The 22,512-nt window shown below is 49.4% G+C and overlaps 1 protein-coding gene across 1 annotated transcript in view; it reads left to right on the forward strand.

The window, feature by feature from the left end:
• The first annotated feature begins 526 nt into the window (after positions 1–526).
• LOC121559698 (A-kinase anchor protein 13) overlaps positions 527–22,512 on the forward strand; it is a 120,171-nt gene continuing 98,185 nt past the window's right edge. Inside the window, exons 1-5 of the mRNA XM_045217466.1 lie at positions 527–662; positions 6,505–6,676; positions 15,519–15,586; positions 15,707–15,785; positions 20,099–20,246. Coding sequence (XP_045073401.1) covers positions 594–662; positions 6,505–6,676; positions 15,519–15,586; positions 15,707–15,785; positions 20,099–20,246 — 536 coding nt within the window. The 5' untranslated portion in view covers positions 527–593. The remainder of the gene's footprint in view (positions 663–6,504; positions 6,677–15,518; positions 15,587–15,706; positions 15,786–20,098; positions 20,247–22,512) is intronic.

Consider the following 22,512-nt stretch of genomic DNA (forward strand, 5'->3'; position numbering starts at 1 on the left):
ATAATGATGTTCACAGTTATTTTTCAGAACAAACAAAAGCTATCAGTATTAGCTTTGATGCCATGAAATACGCTTTTCTGACTGTGAGAGTTACTTTTGTAAAAAATAAATTAAAAACCTCATGTATTGTGACACTGAAGCCAATTGTCTCCTATTTCTATTAGAAAGGTGGGAATATCCAGGAATATGCCTAAAATAGATTCTGGTCAATATACACCGCCAGAGTTCTTTGTAATTCTATGAATTACCTGTCTCTTACCACTGGAGATGGGGGTTAAGTCAGGAACAGCACCCCCTGTACACTGTTGCACCACTTCCTGGTGCTCACTGTCTCTCTCCCTACTCTGATAGGAACTAGTCACCCCCTGTATACTGTTGCACCACTTCCTGGTGCTCACTGTCTCTCTCCCTACTCTGATAGGAACTAGTCACCCCCTGTATACTGTTGCACCACTTCCTGGTGCTCACAGTCTCTCTCCCTAAGCTGTGGTACTGTGGTATTCAGTCAGTGGAGGTTGTGCTTGAGATGGTTTTAGCAGTGTAAGGCTAGATACCAGCCTGTCTGGGGCTCACAGTCACTGATAGTAACAGGGATGTTGAATCGAAGGTTCTTTGATGTCCATGGCCTCTCCATGAAGTTAAAGTGTCGGCGAGGACTAGAGGTAGGTGCAGTAGGAGGACAGGGGTAGGTGCAGTAGGAGGACAGGGGTAGGTGCAGTAGGAGGACAGGGGTAGGTGCAGTAGGAGGACAGGGGTAGGTGCAGTAGGAGGACAGGGGTAGGTGCAGTAGGAGGACAGGGGTAGGTGCAGTAGGAGGACAGGGGTAGGTGCAGTAGGAGGACAGGGGTAGGTGCAGTAGGAGGACAGGGGTAGGTGCAGTAGGAGGACAGGGGTAGGTGCAGTAGGAGGACAGGGGTAGGTGCAGTAGGAGGACAGGGGTAGGTGCAGTAGGAGGACAGGGGTAGGTGCAGTAGGAGGACAGGGGTAGGTGCAGTAGGAGGACAGGGGTAGGTGCAGTAGGAGGACAGGGGTAGGTGCAGTAGGAGGACAGGGGTAGGTGCAGTAGGAGGACAGGGGTAGGTGCAGTAGGAGGACAGGGGGTAGGTGCAGTAGGAGGACAGGGGTAGGTGCAGTAGGAGGACAGGGGGTAGGTGCAGTAGGAGGACAGGGGTAGGTGCAGTAGGAGGACAGGGGTAGGTGCAGTAGGAGGACAGGGGTAGGTGCAGTAGGAGGACAGGGGTAGGTGCAGTAGGAGGACAGGGGTAGGTGCAGTAGGAGGACAGGGGGTAGGTGCAGTAGGAGGACAGGGGGTAGGTGCAGTAGGAGGACAGGGGGTAGGTGCAGTAGGAGGACAGGGGTAGGTGCAGTAGGAGGGACAGGGGGGTAGGTGCAGTAGGAGGACAGGGGTAGGTGCAGTAGGAGGACAGGGGTAGGTGCAGTAGGAGGACAGGGGTAGGTGCAGTAGGAGGACAGGGGTAGGTGCAGTAGGAGGACAGGGGTAGGTGCAGTAGGAGGACAGAGGGTAGGTGCAGTAGGAGGACAGGGGTAGGTGCAGTAGCAGGACAGGGGGTAGGTGCAGTAGGAGGACAGGGGTAGGTGCAGTAGGAGGACAGGGGTAGGTGCAGTAGGAGGACAGGGGTAGGTGCAGTAGGAGGACAGGGGTAGGTGCAGTAGGAGGACAGGGGTAGGTGCAGTAGGAGGACAGGGGGTAGGTGCAGTAGGAGGACAGGGGTAGGTGCAGTAGGAGGACAGGGGTAGGTGCAGTAGGAGGACAGGGGTAGGTGCAGTAGGAGGACAGGGGGTAGGTGCAGTAGGAGGACAGGGGTAGGTGCAGTAGGAGGACAGGGGTAGGTGCAGTAGGAGGACAGGGGTAGGTGCAGTAGGAGGACAGGGGTAGGTGCAGTAGGAGGACAGGGGGTAGGTGCAGTAGGAGGACAGGGGTAGGTGCAGTAGGAGGACAGGGGTAGGTGCAGTAGGAGGACAGGGGTAGGTGCAGTAGGAGGACAGGGGTAGGTGCAGTAGGAGGACAGGGGTAGGTGCAGTAGGAGGACAGGGGTAGGTGCAGTAGGAGGACAGGGGTAGGTGCAGTAGGAGGACAGGGGTAGGTGCAGTAGGAGGACAGGGGTAGGTGCAGTAGGAGGACAGGGGTAGGTGCAGTAGGAGGACAGGGGTAGGTGCAGTAGGAGGACAGGGGTAGGTGCAGTAGGAGGACAGGGGTAGGTGCAGTAGGGAGGACAGGGGGTAGGTGCAGTAGGAGGACAGGGGTAGGTGCAGTAGGAGGACAGGGGTAGGTGCAGTAGGAGGACAGGGGGTAGGTGCAGTAGGAGGACGGGGGTAGGTGCAGTAGGAGGACAGGGGTAGGTGCAGTAGGAGGACAGGGGTAGGTGCAGTAGGAGGACAGGGGGTAGGTGCAGTAGGAGGACAGGGGTAGGTGCAGTAGGAGGACAGGGGTAGGTGCAGTAGGAGGACAGGGGTAGGTGCAGTAGGAGGACAGGGGTAGGTGCAGTAGGAGGACAGGGGTAGGTGCAGTAGGAGGACAGGGGTAGGTGCAGTAGGAGGACAGGGGTAGGTGCAGTAGGAGGACAGGGGTAGGTGCAGTAGGAGGACAGGGGTAGGTGCAGTAGGAGGACAGGGGTAGGTGCAGTAGGAGGACAGGGGGTAGGTGCAGTAGGAGGACAGGGGTAGGTGCAGTAGGAGGACAGGGGTAGGTGCAGTAGGAGGACAGGGGTAGGTGCAGTAGGAGGACAGGGGTAGGTGCAGTAGGAGGACAGGGGTAGGTGCAGTAGGAGGACAGGGGTAGGTGCAGTAGGAGGACAGGGGTAGGTGCAGTAGGAGGACAGGGGTAGGTGCAGTAGGAGGACAGGGGTAGGTGCAGTAGGAGGACAGGGGTAGGTGCAGTAGGAGGACAGGGGGTAGGTGCAGTAGGAGGACAGGGGGTAGGTGCAGTAGGAGGACAGGGGTAGGTGCAGTAGGAGGACAGGGGTAGGTGCAGTAGGAGGACAGGGGGTAGGTGCAGTAGGAGGACAGGGGTAGGTGCAGTAGGAGGACAGGGGGTAGGTGCAGTAGGAGGACAGGGGTAGGTGCAGTAGGAGGACAGGGGTAGGTGCAGTAGGAGGACAGGGGTAGGTGCAGTAGGAGGACAGGGGGTAGGTGCAGTAGGAGGACAGGGGTAGGTGCAGTAGGAGGACAGGGGTAGGTGCAGTAGGAGGACAGGGGGTAGGTGCAGTAGGAGGACAGGGGTAGGTGCAGTAGGAGGACAGGGGTAGGTGCAGTAGGAGGACAGGGGTAGGTGCAGTAGGAGGACAGGGGGTAGGTGCAGTAGGAGGACAGGGGTAGGTGCTGTAGGAGGACAGGGGTAGGTGCAGTAGGAGGACGGGGTAGGTGCAGTAGGAGGACAGGGGTAGGTGCAGTAGGAGGACAGGGGTAGGTGCAGTAGGAGGACAGGGGTAGGTGCAGTAGGAGGACAGGGGTAGGTGCAGTAGGAGGACAGGGGTAGGTGCAGTAGGAGGACAGGGGTAGGGTGCAGTAGGAGGACAGGGGTAGGTGCAGTAGGAGGACAGGGGGTAGGTGCAGTAGGAGGACAGGGGTAGGTGCAGTAGGAGGACAGGGGTAGGTGCAGTAGGAGGACAGGGGTAGGTGCAGTAGGAGGACAGGGGTAGGTGCAGTAGGAGGACAGGGGTAGGTGCAGTAGGAGGACAGGGGTAGGTGCAGTAGGAGGACAGGGGTAGGTGCAGTAGGAGGACAGGGGTAGGTGCAGTAGGAGGACAGGGGTAGGTGCAGTAGGAGGACAGGGGTAGGTGCAGTAGGAGGACAGGGGTAGGTGCAGTAGGAGGACAGGGGGTAGGTGCAGTAGGAGGACAGGGGGTAGGTGCAGTAGGAGGACAGGGGTAGGTGCAGTAGGAGGACAGGGGTAGGTGCAGTAGGAGGACAGGGGTAGGTGCAGTAGGAGGACAGGGGGTAGGTGCAGTAGGAGGACAGGGGGTAGGTGCAGTAGGAGGACGGGGGTAGGTGCAGTAGGAGGACAGGGTAGGTGCAGTAGGAGGACGGGGGTAGGTGCAGTAGGAGGACAGGGGGTAGGTGCAGTAGGAGGACAGGGGTAGGTGCAGTAGGAGGACAGGGGGTAGGTGCAGTAGGGGAATGGGGGTAGGTGCAGTAGGAGGACAGGGGTAGGTGCAGTAGGAGGACAGGGGGTAGGTGCAGTAGGAGGACGGGGTAGGTGCAGTAGGAGGACAGGGGGTAGGTGCAGTAGGGGGACAGGGGTAGGTGCAGTAGGGGGATGGGGGTAGGTGCAGTAGGATGACAGGGGGTAGGTGCAGTAGGGGGACAGGGGGTAGGTGCAGTAGGGGGACAGGGGTAGGTGCAGTAGGATGACAGGGGGTAGGTGCAGTAGGATGACAGGGGGTAGGTGCAGTAGGATGACAGGGGGTAGGTGAATCACCTGGGGTTTATTTCTCTGTATGGAATCTGTAAAAGTAGTTGATGCAGTTTCTAAAACAGCTGTATGTCTGGAATGGTAGAACATATCATGGTTGCAATATCAGGGGAATATACATATTTCATACACTAACTGGTAAGGGAAAGGGGTCACACTAAGTGATGTGTGTTTAAAGGTAGGATGCAGATGGGTTTGGTAGGTGTGATTCTGGTCCTGTTAGCGTCTCCAGCTCCACCAGGTGTAAATATATCCTGTTCAGTCCGTCTATTTAGCCTGTGTTCAGCTGTTTCTCTATTTCTTTATCGTGTTTAAGCAATCAAACTTCCGTTCAGAGTTGTTCAGTTTGTTTAAATAACTGATTTGTCAGATGATTTCCCATGTATTTTTTGCTCTGTTTTGACTGCTAGCTACTTGAAGACATTGTTTTGAACATGCTTGTGCTTGATTTTCTGAGAAAAGTTGTTGAGATGACAAAGCTGTTATTCTGCATTAGACGGTGTGTTGCTATTCAGCTGCTTGCAACGTGTTGTTCTAAATAAGGGGAAGTAAAGCGCAAAGGGGAAGAGACGATTTATGCTTGATCCGAAAATGTGGTCGGAGGCGCTTTACGGAGGGTGTGACGCAATGGCGGAACCTCCGGAGGCACGCAGAGGCCAAATGGAGCTCCGTGCCGCATCGCCGTGCGCCTCTCAAATTCTGTACCAACGTGGAGGGCTCCGTATAGCTCCGCATCGACATGATTGGTCGACGGTAGGTGGGGACGGGGGAGGTCTTGTGTAAACACAAATTCACTTCCTTGACAACTTCCTTGACAACAGCTGCTCCGAGAAGAGCAATAAGTATGAAAGCCCTGACTTCTACAGAGGCCGTATCACCGTAAACACTGCACAGCCCAATGCAGACATGGGATTGGCTACGCAGCGCCTTTAACAGCTCCGTGGTCAGACATGGGATTGGCTTCGCAGCACCTTTAACAGCTCCGTGGTCAGACATGGGATTGGCTACGCAGCGCCTTTAACAGGTCCGTGGTCAGACATGGGATTGGCTACGCAGCGCCTTTAACAGGTCCGTGGTCATAGTGGTCGCCTGTGTTTTAGTTCGGTCAAGGCCATGTGGTATCTGTAAGTCATTTTAAATAAATGAGGTTGTAATTTGTATGACCATTACGTTGCTGTGCTCCTGCCAGAGTGGCGTGGCTCTGGGTTTGCCTGACCAGGAAAATATGGGATTTGGGTGGAGCATCACTCACGGTCATGAGAACACGAGCTCTGTTCTCCTTCATTGTGCTCTGTGCTAAAGCAAACCATTCTTGGTTTCATCTCTGTGTATAGTAGTGATGGTGGGGAGTAACATACATACTCAAGTCATTTCTCTCCAGGTAGACTAAAACTAATCACAATTTAAGGTTCTGCTTTGTTAATGTGAGATTCGGAAGTAATCATGCATGTTGTGTGTTTATGATAACTTTTCCTTAGTTTCCTTTGGCCAGTGACAAAAGTCACAAGTCAAACAGTGATTGGTCTTCATGCAACTGCAGCCCAATGACAAAGAAACAGACCAAGCTTAGCAGCAACACTGTATAGACCGAAGCAGGTCTCCACCATGTCATAAACCCAGCAGCAACACTGTGTAGACCGAAGCAGGTCTCCACCATGTCATAAACCCAGCAGCAACACTGTGTAGACCGAAGCAGGTCCCCACCATGTCATAAACCTAGCAGCAACACTGTGTAGACCGAAGCAGGTCTCCACCATGTCATAAACCTAGCAGCAACACTGTGTAGACCGAAGCAGGTCTCCACCATGTCATAAACCTAGCAGCAACACTGTGTAGACCGAAGCAGGTCTCCACCATGTCATAAACCTAGCAGCAACACTGTGTAGACCGAAGCAGGTCTCCACCATGTCATAAACCCAGCAGCAACACTGTGTAGACCGAAGCAGGTCTCCACCATGTCATTGCTGTCAGGCTCAAGACATTGTAAGATAAACAACAGTAACTAGAAAGGAGGAATGACGCTGTCTGATCTCAATCTGTTTTTACTCCTAATCGCCGTTCTTCACCTGCAGGAAAAGGATCGAGAGAAGAGTCGAGACAAAGGCGAGAGGAGAGAGGTGAAGGCCAGAGAGAGATGGACGCTGAACGGACATCACTTCAGCGTGGTGTCCTCCCAGACACAATCCTCCTCCTGCCACCAATGTAGCAAAACCATCAACGCTAAGGACGCCTTCCTCTGCACCAGTAAGACAACATGCATCAGTCAATACAGGTCTAATTAAACCAGCTATTAGCAGGCTTAGTGAAGCAGCTAAACTCCAATGAAAGGTCTAAAGCAGCTCAGTGCAGGGCAGACACCCCATAGTGCTCTGGGGTGAAGGGCAGACACCCCATAGTGCTCTGGGGTGAAGGGCAGACACCCCATAGTGCTCTGGGGTGAAAGCAGCTCAGTGCAGGGCAGACACCCCATAGTGCTCTGGGGTGAAGGTCCCCCTATACGTACAGGTCTAAAGCAGCTCAGTGCAGGGCAGACACCCCATAGTGCTCTGGGGTGAAGGGCAGCTCAGTGCAGGGCAGACACCCCATAGTGCTCTGGGGTGAAGGGCAGCTCAGTGCAGGGCAGACACCCCATAGTGCTCTGGGGTGAAGGGCAGACACCCCATAGTGCTCTGGGGTGAAAGCAGCTCAGTGCAGGGCAGACACCCCATAGTGCTCTGGGGTGAAGGTCCCCCTATACGTACAGGTCTAGGAGCAGATCCCCAATCATAACCTAACCATTAGTGGGGGAAATGCTAAACCGACCCCAGATCAGCATCTAGGGTACATTTCACCCTGCTACCAACATGCTGTGTCTGATGCATTCAGTATAACAGCCTGTTGAACTCTCGGAGGATAAGGCCTATGAACTGATGCATTCAGTATAACAGCCTGTTGAACTCTCGGAGGATAATGCCTATGAACTGATGCATTCAGTATAATAGCCTGTTGAACTCTCGGAGGATAATGCCTATGAACTGATGCATTCAGTATAACAGCCTGTTGAACTCTCTGAGGATAATGCCTATGAAATGATGCATTCAGTATAATAGCCTGTTGAACTCTCGGAGGATAATGCCTATGAAATGATGCATTCAGTATAATAGCCTGTTGAACTCTCGGAGGATAATGCCTATGAACTGATGCATTCTGTATAACAGCCTGTTGAACTCTCGGAGGATAATGCCTATGAACTGATGCATTCAGTATAATAGCCTGTTGAACTCTCGGAGGATAATGCCTATGAACTGATGCATTCAGTATAACAGCCTGTTGAACTCTCGGAGGATAATGCCTATGAACTGATGCATTCAGTATAATAGCCTGTTGAACTCTCGGAGGATAATGCCTATGAACTGATGCATTCAGTATAACAGCCTGTTGAACTCTCTGAGGATAATGCCTATGAAATGATGCATTCAGTATAACAGCCTGTTGAACTCTCTGAGGATAATGCCTATGAACTGATGCATTCAGTATAATAGCCTGTTGAACTCTCGGAGGATAATGCCTATGAACTGATGCATTCAGTATAACAGCCTGTTGAACTCTCGGAGGATAATGCCTATGAAATGATGCATTCAGTATAACAGCCTGTTGAACTCTCTGAGGATAATGCCTATGAAATGATGCATTCAGTATAATAGCCTGTTGAACTCTCGGAGGATAATGCCTATGAACTGATGCATTCAGTATAACAGCCTGTTGAACTCTGAGGATAATGCCTATGAAATGATGCATTCAGTATAACAGCCTGTTGAACTCTCGGAGGATAATGCCTATGAACTGATGCATTCAGTATAACAGCCTGTTGAACTCTGAGGATAATGCCTATGAAATGATGCATTCAGTATAACAGCCTGTTGAACTCTCGGAGGATAATGCCTATGAACTGATGCATTCAGTATAACAGACTGTTGAACTCTCGGAGGATAATGCCTATGAAATGATGCATTCAGTATAACAGCCTGTTGAACTCTCGGAGGATAATGCCTATGAACTGATGCATTCAGTATAATAGCCTGTTGAACTCTCGGAGGATAATGCCTATGAACTGATGCATTCAGTATAACAGCCTGTTGAACTCTCTGAGGATAATGCCTATGAAATGATGCATTCAGTATAACAGCCTGTTGAACTCTCTGAGGATAATGCCTATGAACTGATGCATTCAGTATAATAGCCTGTTGAACTCTCGGAGGATAATGCCTATGAACTGATGCATTCAGTATAACAGCCTGTTGAACTCTCGGAGGATAATGCCTATGAAATGATGCATTCAGTATAACAGCCTGTTGAACTCTCTGAGGATAATGCCTATGAAATGATGCATTCAGTATAATAGCCTGTTGAACTCTCGGAGGATAATGCCTATGAACTGATGCATTCAGTATAACAGCCTGTTGAACTCTGAGGATAATGCCTATGAAATGATGCATTCAGTATAACAGCCTGTTGAACTCTCGGAGGATAATGCCTATGAACTGATGCATTCAGTATAACAGACTGTTGAACTCTCGGAGGATAATGCCTATGAAATGATGCATTCAGTATAACAGCCTGTTGAACTCTCGGAGGATAATGCCTATGAACTGATGCATTCAGTATAATAGCCTGTTGAACTCTCGGAGGATAATGCCTATGAACTGATGCATTCAGTATAACAGCCTGTTGAACTCTCGGAGGATAATGCCTATGAAATGATGCATTCAGTATAACAGCCTGTTGAACTCTCGGAGGATAAGGCCTATGAACTGATGCATTCAGTATAACAGCCTGTTCAACTCTCTGAGGATAATGCCTATGAACTGATGCATTCAGTATAACAGCCTGTTGAACTCTCGGAGGATAATGCCTATGAAATGATGCATTCAGTATAACAGCCTGTTGAACTCTCGGAGGATAAGGCCTATGAACTGATGCATTCAGTATAACAGCCTGTTCAACTCTCTGAGGATAATGCCTATGAACTGATGCATTCAGTATAACAGCCTGTTGAACTCTCTGAGGATAATGCCTATGAACTGATGCATTCAGTATAATAGCCTGTTGAACTCTCGGAGGATAATGCCTATGAACTGATGCATTCAGTATAATAGCCTGTTGAACTCTCTGAGGATAATGCCTATGAACTGATGCATTCAGTATAATAGCCTGTTGAACTCTCGGAGGATAATGCCTATGAACTGATGCATTCAGTATAATAGCCTGTTGAACTCTCGGAGGATAATGCCTATGAACTGATGCATTCAGTATAATAGCCTGTTGAACTCTCGGAGGATAAGGCCTATGAACTGGTCTCTGTTTAGAGCTGCAGTCAGTCACAGTGGACAATACTACCATACCCTGTGTCTGTCACAGTGGACAATACTACCATACCCTGTGTCAGTCACAGTGGACAATACTACCATACCCTGTGTCAGTCACAGTGGACAATACTACCATACCCTGTGTCAGTCACAGTGGACAAAACTACCATACCCTGTGTCAGTCACAGTGGACAATACTACCATACCCTGTGTCAGTCACAGTGGACAATACTACCATACCCTGTGTCAGTCACATTGGACAATACTACCATACCCTGTGTCAGTCACAGTGGACAATACTACCATACCCTGTGTCAGTCACAGTGGACAATACTACCATACCCTGTGTCAGTCACAGTGGACAATACTACCATACCCTGTGTCAGTCACAGTGGACAATACTACCATACCCTGTGTCAGTCACAGTGGACAATACTACCATACCCTGTGTCAGTCACAGTGGACAATACTACCATACCCTGTGTCAGTCACAGTGGACAAAACTACCATACCCTGTGTCAGTCACAGTGGACAATACTACCATTCCCTGTGTCAGTCACAGTGGACAATACTACCATACCCTGTGTCAGTCACAGTGGACAATACTACCATACCCTGTGTCAGTCACAGTGGACAATACTACCATACCCTGTGTCAGTCACAGTGGACAATACTACCATACCATGTGTCAGTCACAGTGGACAAAACTACCATACCCTGTGTCAGTCACAGTGGACAATACCACCATACCCTGTGTCAGTCACAGTGGACAATACTACCATACCCTGTGTCAGTCACAGTGGACAAAACTACCATACCCTGTGTCAGTCACAGTGGACAATACTACCATTCCCTGTTTCAGTCACAGTGGACAATACTACCATACCCTGTGTCAGTCACAGTGGACATTACTACCATACCCTGTGTCAGTCACAGTGGACAAAACTACCATACCCTGTGTCTGTCACAGTGGACAATACTACCATACCCTGTGTCTGTCACAGTGGACTATACTACTATACCCTGTGTCTGTCTGTCTGTCTGTCTGTCTGTCTGTCTGTCTGTCTGAGTGGACTGTTCTACTCTCTTTAACAGCAGCTAAAGATGATGTAGTTTATTGCACAGCCTCAGAAAACGGATGTTGGTCCCAAATGGCACCTTATTCCCTCCATAGTTCACTACTTTATAGTCCTTTACAGTCCCTATGGAGGGAATCGTGTGCTATTTGGGACTCACACTAAGAAAGGGGGAACCATGAAGCAATGGATAACAGACCTGTTGACTTCCTCTTTAATGGTTACACAACAGACAACATCCAGTTACTGTGTTCAGTCATGTTGACCTGATGGTAGTTACTGGACGGTGGTGGACAGTGTTCAGTCATGTTGACCTGATGGTAGTTACTGGACGGTGGTGGACAGTGTTCAGTCACGTTGACCTGATGGTAGTTACTGTACGGTGGTGGACAGTGTTCAGTCATGTTGACCTGATGGTAGTTACTGGACGGTGGTGGACAGTGTTCAGTCATGTTGACCTGATGGTAGTTACTGTACGGTGGTGGACAGTGTTCAGTCATGTTGACCTGATGGTAGTTACTGTACGGTGGTGGACAGTGTTCAGTCATGTTGACCTGATGGTAGTTACTGGACGGTGGTGGACAGTGTTCAGTCATGTTGACCTGATGGTAGTTACTGTATGGTGGTGGACAGTGTTCAGTCATGTTGACCTGATGGTAGTTACTGTACGGTGGTGGACAGTGTTCAGTCATGTTGACCTGATGGTAGTTACTGTACGGTGGTGGACAGTGTTCAGTCATGTTGACCTGATGGTAGTTACTGGACGGTGGTGGACAGTGTTCAGTCATGTTGACCTGATGGTAGTTACTGTATGTTGGTGGACACGGTTGTGACCATGGTGATTTCAATATTGTTTGTTTTCATCTATTAAAAGTAGAGAACCTTCCAGACCATGAGGGGTCTTGCTTCACTACATGTAATGAAGACATGAAGAAGGGGTCCTTATGGTATAGCTGACCCTGATCATTCCTGATTCATTTAGGATTTTACACAAATCTGACCAAAGCTCCAGACACATCTTTTAGGAATCACCGTTTTAAAGATAATTTCTCTTGAAGTCAGAGAGGGCTATCGCAAGAAACTACTACATATTTATTTTAAAATGATAAAAACATTATTGCCTGTTTTTAGAATAAAACAACAATAATTGGAGGGTTGAAATTGGTATCATTTGCTCCAGACAAGGGCATTTCCAGGCATGGAAATTAATAATATAGAAAATATTTAGAAAATTCCAAAAGCAAATCTTTCCCCTTTATAAAATTCCCCTAAATGTAATTTAATCTGAAATAATGCAACAAAATCAATAAAATCAACTATAAAAAATAAAGTTTCCCAACAAGGATTGGTCCCAATCCCTGGGGGTCTATGGTTCCATTTGGGACATCTCTCTGTCTCTGTAGACCAGTCAGTCCAACTCTCTGTCTCTGTAGACCAGTCAGTCCAACTCTCTGTCTCTGTAGACCAGTCAGTCCAACTCTCTGTCTCTGTAGACCAGTCAGTCCAACTCTCTGTCTCTGTAGACCAGTCAGTCCAACTCTCTGTCTCTGTAGACCAGTCAGTCCAACTCTCTGTCTCTGTAGACCAGTCAGTCCAACTCTCTGTCTCTGTAGACCAGTCAGTCCAACTCTCTGTCTCTGTAGACCAGTCAGTCCAACTCTCTGTCTCTGTAGACCAGTCAGTCCAACTCTCTGTCTCTGTAGACCAGTCAGTCCAACTCTCTGTCTCTGTAGACCAGTCAGTCCAACTCTCTGTCTCTGTAGACCAGTCAGTCCAACTCTCTGTCTCTGTAGACCAGTCAGTCCAACTCTCTGTCTCTGTAGACCAGTCAGTCCAACTCTCTGTCTCTGTAGACCAGTCAGTCCAACTCTCTGTCTCTGTAGACCAGTCAGTCCAACTCTCTGTCTCTGTAGACCAGTCAGTCCAACTCTCTGTCTCTGTAGACCAGTCAGTCCAACTCTCTGTCTCTGTAGACCAGTCAGTCCAACTCTCTGTCTCTGTAGACCAGTCAGTCCAACTCTCTGTCTCTGTAGACCAGTCAGTCCAACTCTCTGTCTCTGTAGACCAGTCAGTCCAACTCTCTGTCTCTGTAGACCAGTCAGTCCAACTCTCTGTCTCTGTAGACCAGTCAGTCCAACTCTGTCTCTGTAGACCAGTCAGTCCAACTCTCTCTGTCTCTGTAGACCAGTCAGTCCAACTCTCTGTCTCTGTAGACCAGTCAGTCCAACTCTCTGTCTCTGTAGACCAGTCAGTCCAACTCTCTGTCTCTGTAGACCAGTCAGTCCAACTCTCTGTCTCTGTAGACCAGTCAGTCCAACTCTCTGTCTCTGTAGACCAGTCAGTCCAACTCTCTGTCTCTGTAGACCAGTCAGTCCAACTCTCTGTCTCTGTAGACCAGTCAGTCCAACTCTCTGTCTCTGTGAGACCAGTCGTCCAACTCTGTCTCTGTAGACCAGTCAGTCCAACTCTCTGTCTCTGTAGACCAGTCAGTCCAACTCTCTGTCTCTGTAGACCAGTCAGTCCAACTCTCTGTCTCTGTAGACCAGTCAGTCCAACTCTCTGTCTCTGTAGACCAGTCAGTCCAACTCTCTGTCTCTGTAGACCAGTCAGTCCAACTCTCTGTCTCTGTAGACCAGTCAGTCCAACTCTCTGTCTCTGTAGACCAGTCAGTCCAACTCTCTGTCTCTGTAGACCAGTCAGTCCAACTCTCTGTCTCTGTAGACCAGTCGGTCCAACTCTCTGTCTCTGTAGACCAGTCAGTCCAACTCTCTGTCTCTGTAGACCAGTCAGTCCAACTCTCTGTCTCTGTAGACCAGTCAGTCCAACTCTCTGTCTCTGTAGACCAGTCAGTCCAACTCTCTGTCTCTGTAGACCAGTCAGTCCAACCTCTCTGTCTCTGTAGACCAGTCAGTCCAACTCTCTGTCTCTGTAGACCAGTCAGTCCAACTCTCTGTCTCTGTAGACCAGTCAGTCCAACTCTCTGTCTCTGTAGACCAGTCAGTCCAACTCTCTGTCTCTGTAGACCAGTCAGTCCAACTCTCTGTCTCTGTAGACCAGTCAGTCCAACTCTCTGTCTCTGTAGACCAGTCAGTCCAACTCTCTGTCTCTGTAGACCAGTCAGTCCAACTCTCTGTCTCTGTAGACCAGTCAGTCCAACTCTCTGTCTCTGTAGACCAGTCAGTCCAACTCTCTGTCTCTGTAGACCAGTCAGTCCAACTCTCTGTCTCTGTAGACCAGTCAGTCCAACTCTCTGTCTCTGTAGACCAGTCAGTCCAACTCTCTGTCTCTGTAGACCAGTCAGTCCAACTCTCTGTCTCTGTAGACCAGTCAGTCCAACTCTCTGTCTCTGTAGACCAGTCAGTCCAACTCTCTGTCTCTGTAGACCAGTCAGTCCAACTCTCTGTCTCTGTAGACCAGTCCAACTCTCTGTCTCTGTAGACCAGCCAGTCCAACTCTCTGTCTCTGTAGACCAGTCAGTCCAACTCTCTGTCTCTGTAGACCAGTCAGTCCAACTCTCTGTCTCTGTAGACCAGTCAGTCCAACTCTCTGTCTCTGTAGACCAGTCAGTCCAACTCTCTGTCTCTGTAGACCAGTCAGTCCAACTCTCTGTCTCTGTAGACCAGTCAGTCCAACTCTCTGTCTCTGTAGACCAGTCCAACTCTCTGTCTCTGTAGACCAGTCAGTCCAACTCTCTGTCTCTGTAGACCAGTCAGTCCAACTCTCTGTCTCTGTAGACCAGTCAGTCCAACTCTCTGTCTCTGTAGACCAGTCAGTCCAACTCTCTGTCTCTGTAGACCAGTCAGTCCAACTCTCTGTCTCTGTAGACCAGTCAGTCCAACTCTCTGTCTCTGTAGACCAGTCAGTCCAACTCTCTGTCTCTGTAGACCAGTCAGTCCAACTCTCTGTCTCTGTAGACCAGTCAGTCCAACTCTCTGTCTCTGTAGACCAGTCAGTCCAACTCTCTGTCTCTGTAGACCAGTCAGTCCAACTCTCTGTCTCTGTAGACCAGTCAGTCCAACTCTCTGTCTCTGTAGACCAGTCAGTCCAACTCTCTGTCTCTGTAGACCAGTCAGTCCAACTCTCTGTCTCTGTAGACCAGTCAGTCCAACTCTCTGTCTCTGTAGACCAGTCAGTCCAACTCTCTGTCTCTGTAGACCAGTCAGTCCAACTCTCTGTCTCTGTAGACCAGTCAGTCCAACTCTCTGTCTCTGTAGACCAGTCCGTCCAACTCTCTGTCTCTGTAGACCAGTCAGTCCAACTCTCTGTCTCTGTAGACCAGTCAGTCCAACTCTCTGTCTCTGTAGACCAGTCAGTCCAACTCTCTGTCTCTGTAGACCAGTCAGTCCAACTCTCTGTCTCTGTAGACCAGTCAGTCCAACTCTCTGTCTCTGTAGACCAGTCAGTCCAACTCTCTGTCTCTGTAGACCAGTCAGTCCAACTCTCTGTCTCTGTAGACCAGTCAGTCCAACTCTCTGTCTCTGTAGACCAGTCAGTCCAACTCTCTGTCTCTGTAGACCAGTCAGTCCAACTCTCTGTCTCTGTAGACCAGTCAGTCCAACTCTCCAGTCCCAGTTCATAACACATGAAACGAACCCCCCTTGAAGATTATTCTGTTGAATTTCTTACCCTAGGATTAAGAGTTGTATTTTATTTGTTATTTTTCAGATTGCAATGCACATGTTCATAAGAGTTGTAGAGAAAGCCTGCCTGTCTGTGCCAAGGTGGAAATGAAGGTAAGGAAAGAACCGTATTTACAACAGACTCTTTTCAGCCAATAGAATGAGGCGCATACAGGACATCATGTGACAGATATGTATTTACACTACTAAAGTACTGGATTGTTTTTCCTCCAGTTGCCCAAACAGCAGTTTGCGGTTCCAGATTCAGCCACCATTCCTGTTGTCACCCGAAGAACCAAACGAGAGTTAAAACGTGAGTCCATCTTAAATCTATTCAATACTCACACTGTTAGAATCAAGACCCACCAGCAGCCCTGTCCTGGTCCCAGATATGTGGGTGTTCACCAGTTAGAATCAAGACCCACCACAGCCCTGTCCTGGTCTCAGATCTGCTGGTATTCACCAGTTAGAATCAAGACCCACCACAGCCCTGTCCTGGTCCCAGATCTGCTGGTGTTCACCAGTTAGAATCAATCAATCAATCAATCAAATTTATAAAGCCCTTTTTACATCAGCAGATGTCACAAAGTGCTATACAGAAACCCAGCCTAAAACCCCAAACAGCAAGCAATGCAGATGTAGAAGCACGGTGGCTAGGAAAAACTCCCTAGAAAGGCAGAAACTTAGGAAGAAACTTAGAGAGGAACCAGGCTCTGAGGGGTGGCCAGTCCTCTTCTGGCTGTGCCGGGTGGAGATTATAACAGTACATGGCCATTAACGCCAGATTGTTCTCCAAGATGTTAAAACGTTCATAGATGACCAGCAGGGTCAAATAATAATCACAGTGGTTGTAGAGGGTGCAACAGGTCAGCACCTCAGGAGTAAATGTCAGTTGGCTTTTCATAGCTGAGCATTCAGAGGTCGAGACAGCAGGTGAGGGAGAGAGAGAGCGAGGGAGAGAGAGGGAGAGTCAAAAACAGCAGATCCGGGACAAGGTACTGTAGCACGTCCAGTGAACAGGTCAGGGTTCCAAGGTACTGTAGCACGTCCGGTGAACAGGTCAGGGTTCCAAGGTACTGTAGCACGTCCGGTCAACAGGTCAGGGTTCCAAGGTACTGTAGCACGTCCAGTGAACAGGTCAGGGTTCCATAGCCGCAGGCAGAAGAGTGGAAACTGGAGCAGCAGCACGACCAGGTGGACTGGGGACAGCCAGGAGTCATCAGGCCAGGTAGTCCTGAGGCATGGTCCTAGGGCTCAGGTCCTCCGGGAGGGGAGGGAGAGAGGGAGAGAGGGAGAGGACTGGGGACAGCCAGGAGTCATCAGGCCAGGTAGTCCTGAGGCATGGTCCTAGGGCTCAGGTCCTCCGGGAGGGGAGGGAGAGAGGGAGAGAGGGAGAGGACTGGGGACAGCCAGGAGTCATCAGGCCAGGTAGTCCTGAGGCATGGTCCTAGGGCTCAGGTCCTCCGGGAGGGGAGGGAGAGAGGGAGAGGACCGGGGACAGCCTGGAGTCATCAGGCCAGGTAGTCCTGAGGCATGGTCCTAGGGCTCAGGTCCTCCGGGAGGGGAGGGAGAGAGGGAGAGAGGGAGAGGACTGGGGACAGCCAGGAGTCATCAGGCCAGGTAGTCCTGAGGCATGGTCCTAGGGCTCAGGTCCTCCGGGAGGGGAGGGAGAGAGGGAGAGAGGGAGAGGACCGGGGACAGCCTGGAGTCATCAGGCCAGGTAGTCCTGAGGCATGGTCCTAGGGCTCAGGTCCTCCGGGAGGGGAGGGAGAGAGGGAGAGAGGGAGAGAGGGAGAGGACTGGGGACAGCCAGGAGTCATCAGGCCAGGTAGTCCTGAGGCATGGTCCTAGGGCTCAGGTCCTCCGGGAGGGGAGGGAGAGAGGGAGAGAGGGAGAGGACTGGGGACAGCCAGGAGTCATCAGGCCAGGTAGTCCTGAGGCATGGTCCTAGGGCTCAGGTCCTCCGGGAGGGGAGGGAGAGAGTGTTCACAAGTTACAATACAATCCAAGTCTGCATCTCAATGCATCTCATCTGTTCCCTATAACCCTAACCCTACAGGGCTTTGGTCATCATCTGTTCCCTATAGTGCCCTACAGGGCTTTGGTCATCATTAGTCCCTATAGTGCCCTACATGGCTTTGGTCATCATTAGTCCCTATAGTGCCCTGCAGGGCTTTGGTCATCATTAGTCCCTATAGTGCCCTACATGGCTTTGGTCATCATTAGTCCCTATAGTGCCCTACAGGGCTTTGGTCATCATTAGTCCCTATAGTGCCCTACAGGGCTTTGGTCATCATTAGTCCCTATAGTACCCTACAGGGCTTTGGTCATCATTAGTCCCTATAGTACCCTACAGGGCTTTGGTCATCATTAGTCCCTATAGTACCCTACAGGGCTTTGGTCATCATTAGTCCCTATAGTACCCTACAGGGCTTTGGTCATCATTAGTCCCTATAGTGCCCTGCAGGGCTTTGGTCATCATTAGTCCCTATAGTGCCCTACAGGGCTTTGGTCATCATTAGTCCCTATAGTACCCTACAGGGCTTTGGTCATCATTAGTGCCCTATAGTGCCCTACAGGGCTTTGGTCATCATTAGTCCCTATAGTGCCCTACATGGCTTTGGTCATCATTAGTCCCTATAGTGCCCTGCAGGGCTTTGGTCATAATTAGTCCCTATAGTGCCCTACAGGGCTTTGGTCATCATTAGTCCCTATAGTACCCTACAGGGCTTTGGTCATCATTAGTCCCTATAGTGCCCTACAGGGCTTTGGTCATCATTAGTCCCTATAGTGCCCTGCAGGGCTTTGGTCATAATTAGTCCCTATAGTGCCCTACAGGGCTTTGGTCATCATTAGTCCCTATAGTACCCTACAGGGCTTTGGTCATCATCTGTTCCCTATAGTACCCTACAGGGCTTTGGTCATCATTAGTCCCTATAGTGCCCTACAGGGCTTTGGTCATCATTAGTCCCTATAGTGCCCTGCAGGGCTTTGGTCATAATTAGTCCCTATAGTGCCCTACAGGGCTTTGGTCATCATTAGTCCCTATAGTACCCTACAGGGCTTTGGTCATCATCTGTTCCCTATAGTACCCTACAGGGCTTTGGTCATCATTAGTCCCTATAGTGCCCTACAGGGCTTTGGTCATCATTAGTCCCTATAGTGCCCTACAGGGCTTTGGTCATCATTAGTCCCTATAGTACCCTACAGGGCTTTGGTCATCATTAGTCCCTATAGTACCCTACAGGGCTTTGGTCATCATTAGTCCCTATAACCCTAACCCTACAGGGCTTTGGTCATCATTAGTCCCTATAGTACCCTACAGGGCTTTGGTCATCATCTGTTCCCTATAGTACCCTACAGGGCTTTGGTCATCATTAGTCCCTATAGTACCCTACAGGGCTTTGGTCATCATCTGTTCCCTATAGTACCCTACAGGGCTTTGGTCATCATCTGTTCCCTATAGTACCCTACAGGGCTTTGGTCATCATTAGTCCCTATAGTACCCTACAGGGCTTTGGTCATCATTAGTCCCTATAGTGCCCTACAGGGCTTTGGTCATCATTAGTCCCTATAGTGCCCTACAGGGCTTTGGTCATCATTAGTCCCTATAGTGCCCTACAGGGCTTTGGTCATCATTAGTCCCTATAGTACCCTACAGGGCTTTGGTCATCATTAGTCCCTATAGTACCCTACAGGGCTTTGGTCATCATTAGTCCCTATAGTACCCTACAGGGCTTTGGTCATCATTAGTCCCTATAGTACCCTACAGGGCTTTGGTCATCATTAGTCCCTATAGTACCCTACAGGGCTTTGGTCATCATTCGTCCCTATAGTACCCTACAGGGCTTTGGTCATCATTAGTCCCTATAGTACCCTACAGGGCTTTGGTCATCATTAGTCCCTATAGTACCCTACAGGGCTTTGGTCATCATTAGTCCCTATAGTAACCTACAGGGCTTTGGTCATCATTAGTCCCTATAGTACCCTACAGGGCTTTGGTCATCATTAGTCCCTATAGTGCCCTACAGGGCTTTGGTCATCATTAGTCCCTATAGTGCCCTACAGGGCTTTGGTCATCATTAGTCCCTATAGTGCCCTACAGGGCTTTGGTCATCATTAGTCCCTATAGTGCCCTACAGGGCTTTGGTCATCATTAGTCCCTATAGTGCCCTACAGGGCTTTGGTCATCATTAGTCCCTATAGTGCCCTACAGGGCTTTGGTCATCATTAGTCCCTATAGTACCCTACAGGGCTTTGGTCATCATTAGTCCCTATAGTGCCCTACAGGGCTTTGGTCATCATTAGTCCCTATAGTGCCCTACAGGGCTTTGGTCATCATTAGTCCCTATAGTGCCCTACAGGGCTTTGGTCATCATTAGTCCCTATAGTGCCCTACAGGGCTTTGGTCATCATTAGTCCCTATAGTGCCCTACAGGGCTTTGGTCATCATTAGTCCCTATAGTACCCTACAGGGCTTTGGTCATCATTAGTCCCTATAGTACCCTACAGGGCTTTGGTCATCATTAGTCCCTATGTAGGGATTAGGGTGCCATGTGGGACGTATCCCAATACTAACCTACCACATCCCTCTCCTAATGCTGTCCCTCTCTTATGACATCACAGCGGCTGCGTCGCGGGAGCGGCCCAGGTCAGCCATCTTGTCTCCAGAAGACTACTCCTCATTAGTGGTTCCCTCCCGAAGACACACCTCCATCATGCCCTTCCATGGCTCCAACCTCTCAAAGAGCATCTCCATATCCAACATCGCTGGGTGAGCAACCCTAACCCTAACCTTAACTCTGACCCTAACCCTGACCCTGATCCTAACCTGATCCTGACCCTAACCTGACCCTAACCTAACCCTAACCCTGACCCTGATCCTAACCTGATCCTGACCCTAACCTGACCCTAACCTAACCCTGACCCTAACCCTGACCCTAACCTGACCCTAACCTGACCCTAACCCTGACCCTAACCCTGTACTATAGCTCAACCTTACTATAATGACTGTCAAACCAAAGCTTCAACCTCTCCAAGAGCATCTCCAAATCCAACATGGAGTTGATTCAGCATCTCCAAATCCAACATGGAGTTGATTCAGCATCTCCAAATCCAACATGTAGTTGATTCAGCATCTCCAAATCCAACATGGAGTTGATTCAGCATCTCCAAATCCAACATGTAGTTGATTCAGCATCTCCAAATCCAACATGGAGTTGATTCAGCATCTCCAAATCCAACATGTAGTTGATTCAGCATCTCCAAATCCAACATGTAGTTGATTCAGCATCTCCAAATCCAACATGGAGTTGATTCAGCATCTCCAAATCCAACATGGAGTTGATTCAGCATCTCCATATCCAACATGGAGTTACATTTACATTTTAGTCATTTAGCAGACACTCTTATCCAGAGCGACTTACAGTTAATGAGTGCATACATTATTTTTTCATACTGGCCCCCCATGGGAATCGAATCCACAACCCTGGCGTTGCAAACGCCATGCTCTACCAACTGAGCTACATCCCTGCCGGCAATTCCCTCCCCTACCCTGGACAACGCTGGGCCAATTGTGCGCCGCCCCATGGGTCTCCCGGTCGCGGCCGGCTACGACAGAGCCTGGATTTGAACCAGGATCTCTAGTGGCGCCACTCGGGAGAGTTGATTCAGCATCTCCAAATCCAACATTCAGCATCTCTCTGTCTTTCATCCAGTCACCAGGTGTTTAATGTTCAAAGTGTCTCTGATTCTCTCTCTCTGTGTTTCATCCAGTCACCAGGTGTTTAATGTTCAAAGTGTCTCTGATTCTCTCTCTCTGTGTTTCATCCAGTCACCAGGTGTTTAATGTTCAAAGTCTCTCTGATTCTCTCTCTCTGTGTTTCATCCAGTCACCAGGTGTTTAATGTTCAAAGTCTCTCTGATTCTCTCTCTCTGTGTTTCATCCAGTCACCAGGTGTTTAATGTTCAAAGTCTCTCTGATTCTCTCTCTCTCTGTGTTTCATCCAGTCACCAGGTGTTTAATGTTCAAAGTCTCTCTGATTCTCTCGCTCTGTCTCTCATCCAGTCACCAGGTGTTTAATGTTCAAAGTCTCTCTGATTCTCTCTCTCTGTCTCTCATCCAGTCACCAGGTGTTTAATGTTCAAAGTCTCTCTGATTCTCTCTCTCTGTCTTTCATCCAGTCACCAGGTGTTTAATGTTCAAAGTCTCTCTGATTCTCTCTCTCTGTGTTTCATCCAGTCACCAGGTGTTTAATGTTCAAAGTGTCTCTGATTCTCTCTCTCTGTGTTTCATCCAGTCACCAGGTGTTTAATGTTCAAAGTGTCTCTGATTCTCTCTCTCTGTGTTTCATCCAGTCACCAGGTGTTTAATGTTCAAAGTCTCTCTGATTCTCTCTCTCTGTGTTTCATCCAGTCACCAGGTGTTTAATGTTCAAAGTCTCTCTGATTCTCTCTCTCTGTGTTTCATCCAGTCACCAGGTGTTTAATGTTCAAAGTCTCTCTGATTCTCTCTCTCTCTGTGTTTCCTCCAGTCACCAGGTGTTTAATGTTCAAAGTCTCTCTGATTCTCTCGCTCTGTCTTTCATCCAGTCACCAGGTGTTTAATGTTCAAAGTCTCTCTGATTCTCTATCTCTGTCTCTCATCCAGTCACCAGGTGTTTAATGTTCAAAGTCTCTCTGATTCTCTATCTCTGTCTCATCCAGTCACCAGGTGTTTAATGTTCAAAGTCTCTCTGATTCTCTCTCTCTGTCTCTCATCCAGTCACCAGGTGTTTAATGTTCAAAGTCTCTCTGATTCTCTCTCTCTGTCTTTCATCCAGTCACCAGGTGTTTAATGTTCAAAGTCTCTCTGATTCTCTCTCTCTGTGTTTCATCCAGTCACCAGGTGTTTAATGTTCAAAGTCTCTCTGATTCTCTCTCTCTGTGTTTCATCCAGTCACCAGGTGTTTAATGTTCAAAGTCTCTCTGATTCTCTCTCTCTGTCTCTCATCCAGTCACCAGGTGTTTAATGTTCAAAGTCTCTCTGATTCTCTCTCTCT

Source organism: Coregonus clupeaformis, unplaced genomic scaffold (genome assembly GCF_020615455.1).
Source record: "Coregonus clupeaformis isolate EN_2021a unplaced genomic scaffold, ASM2061545v1 scaf1065, whole genome shotgun sequence".
In the NCBI taxonomy this organism is placed as follows: domain Eukaryota; kingdom Metazoa; phylum Chordata; class Actinopteri; order Salmoniformes; family Salmonidae; genus Coregonus; species Coregonus clupeaformis.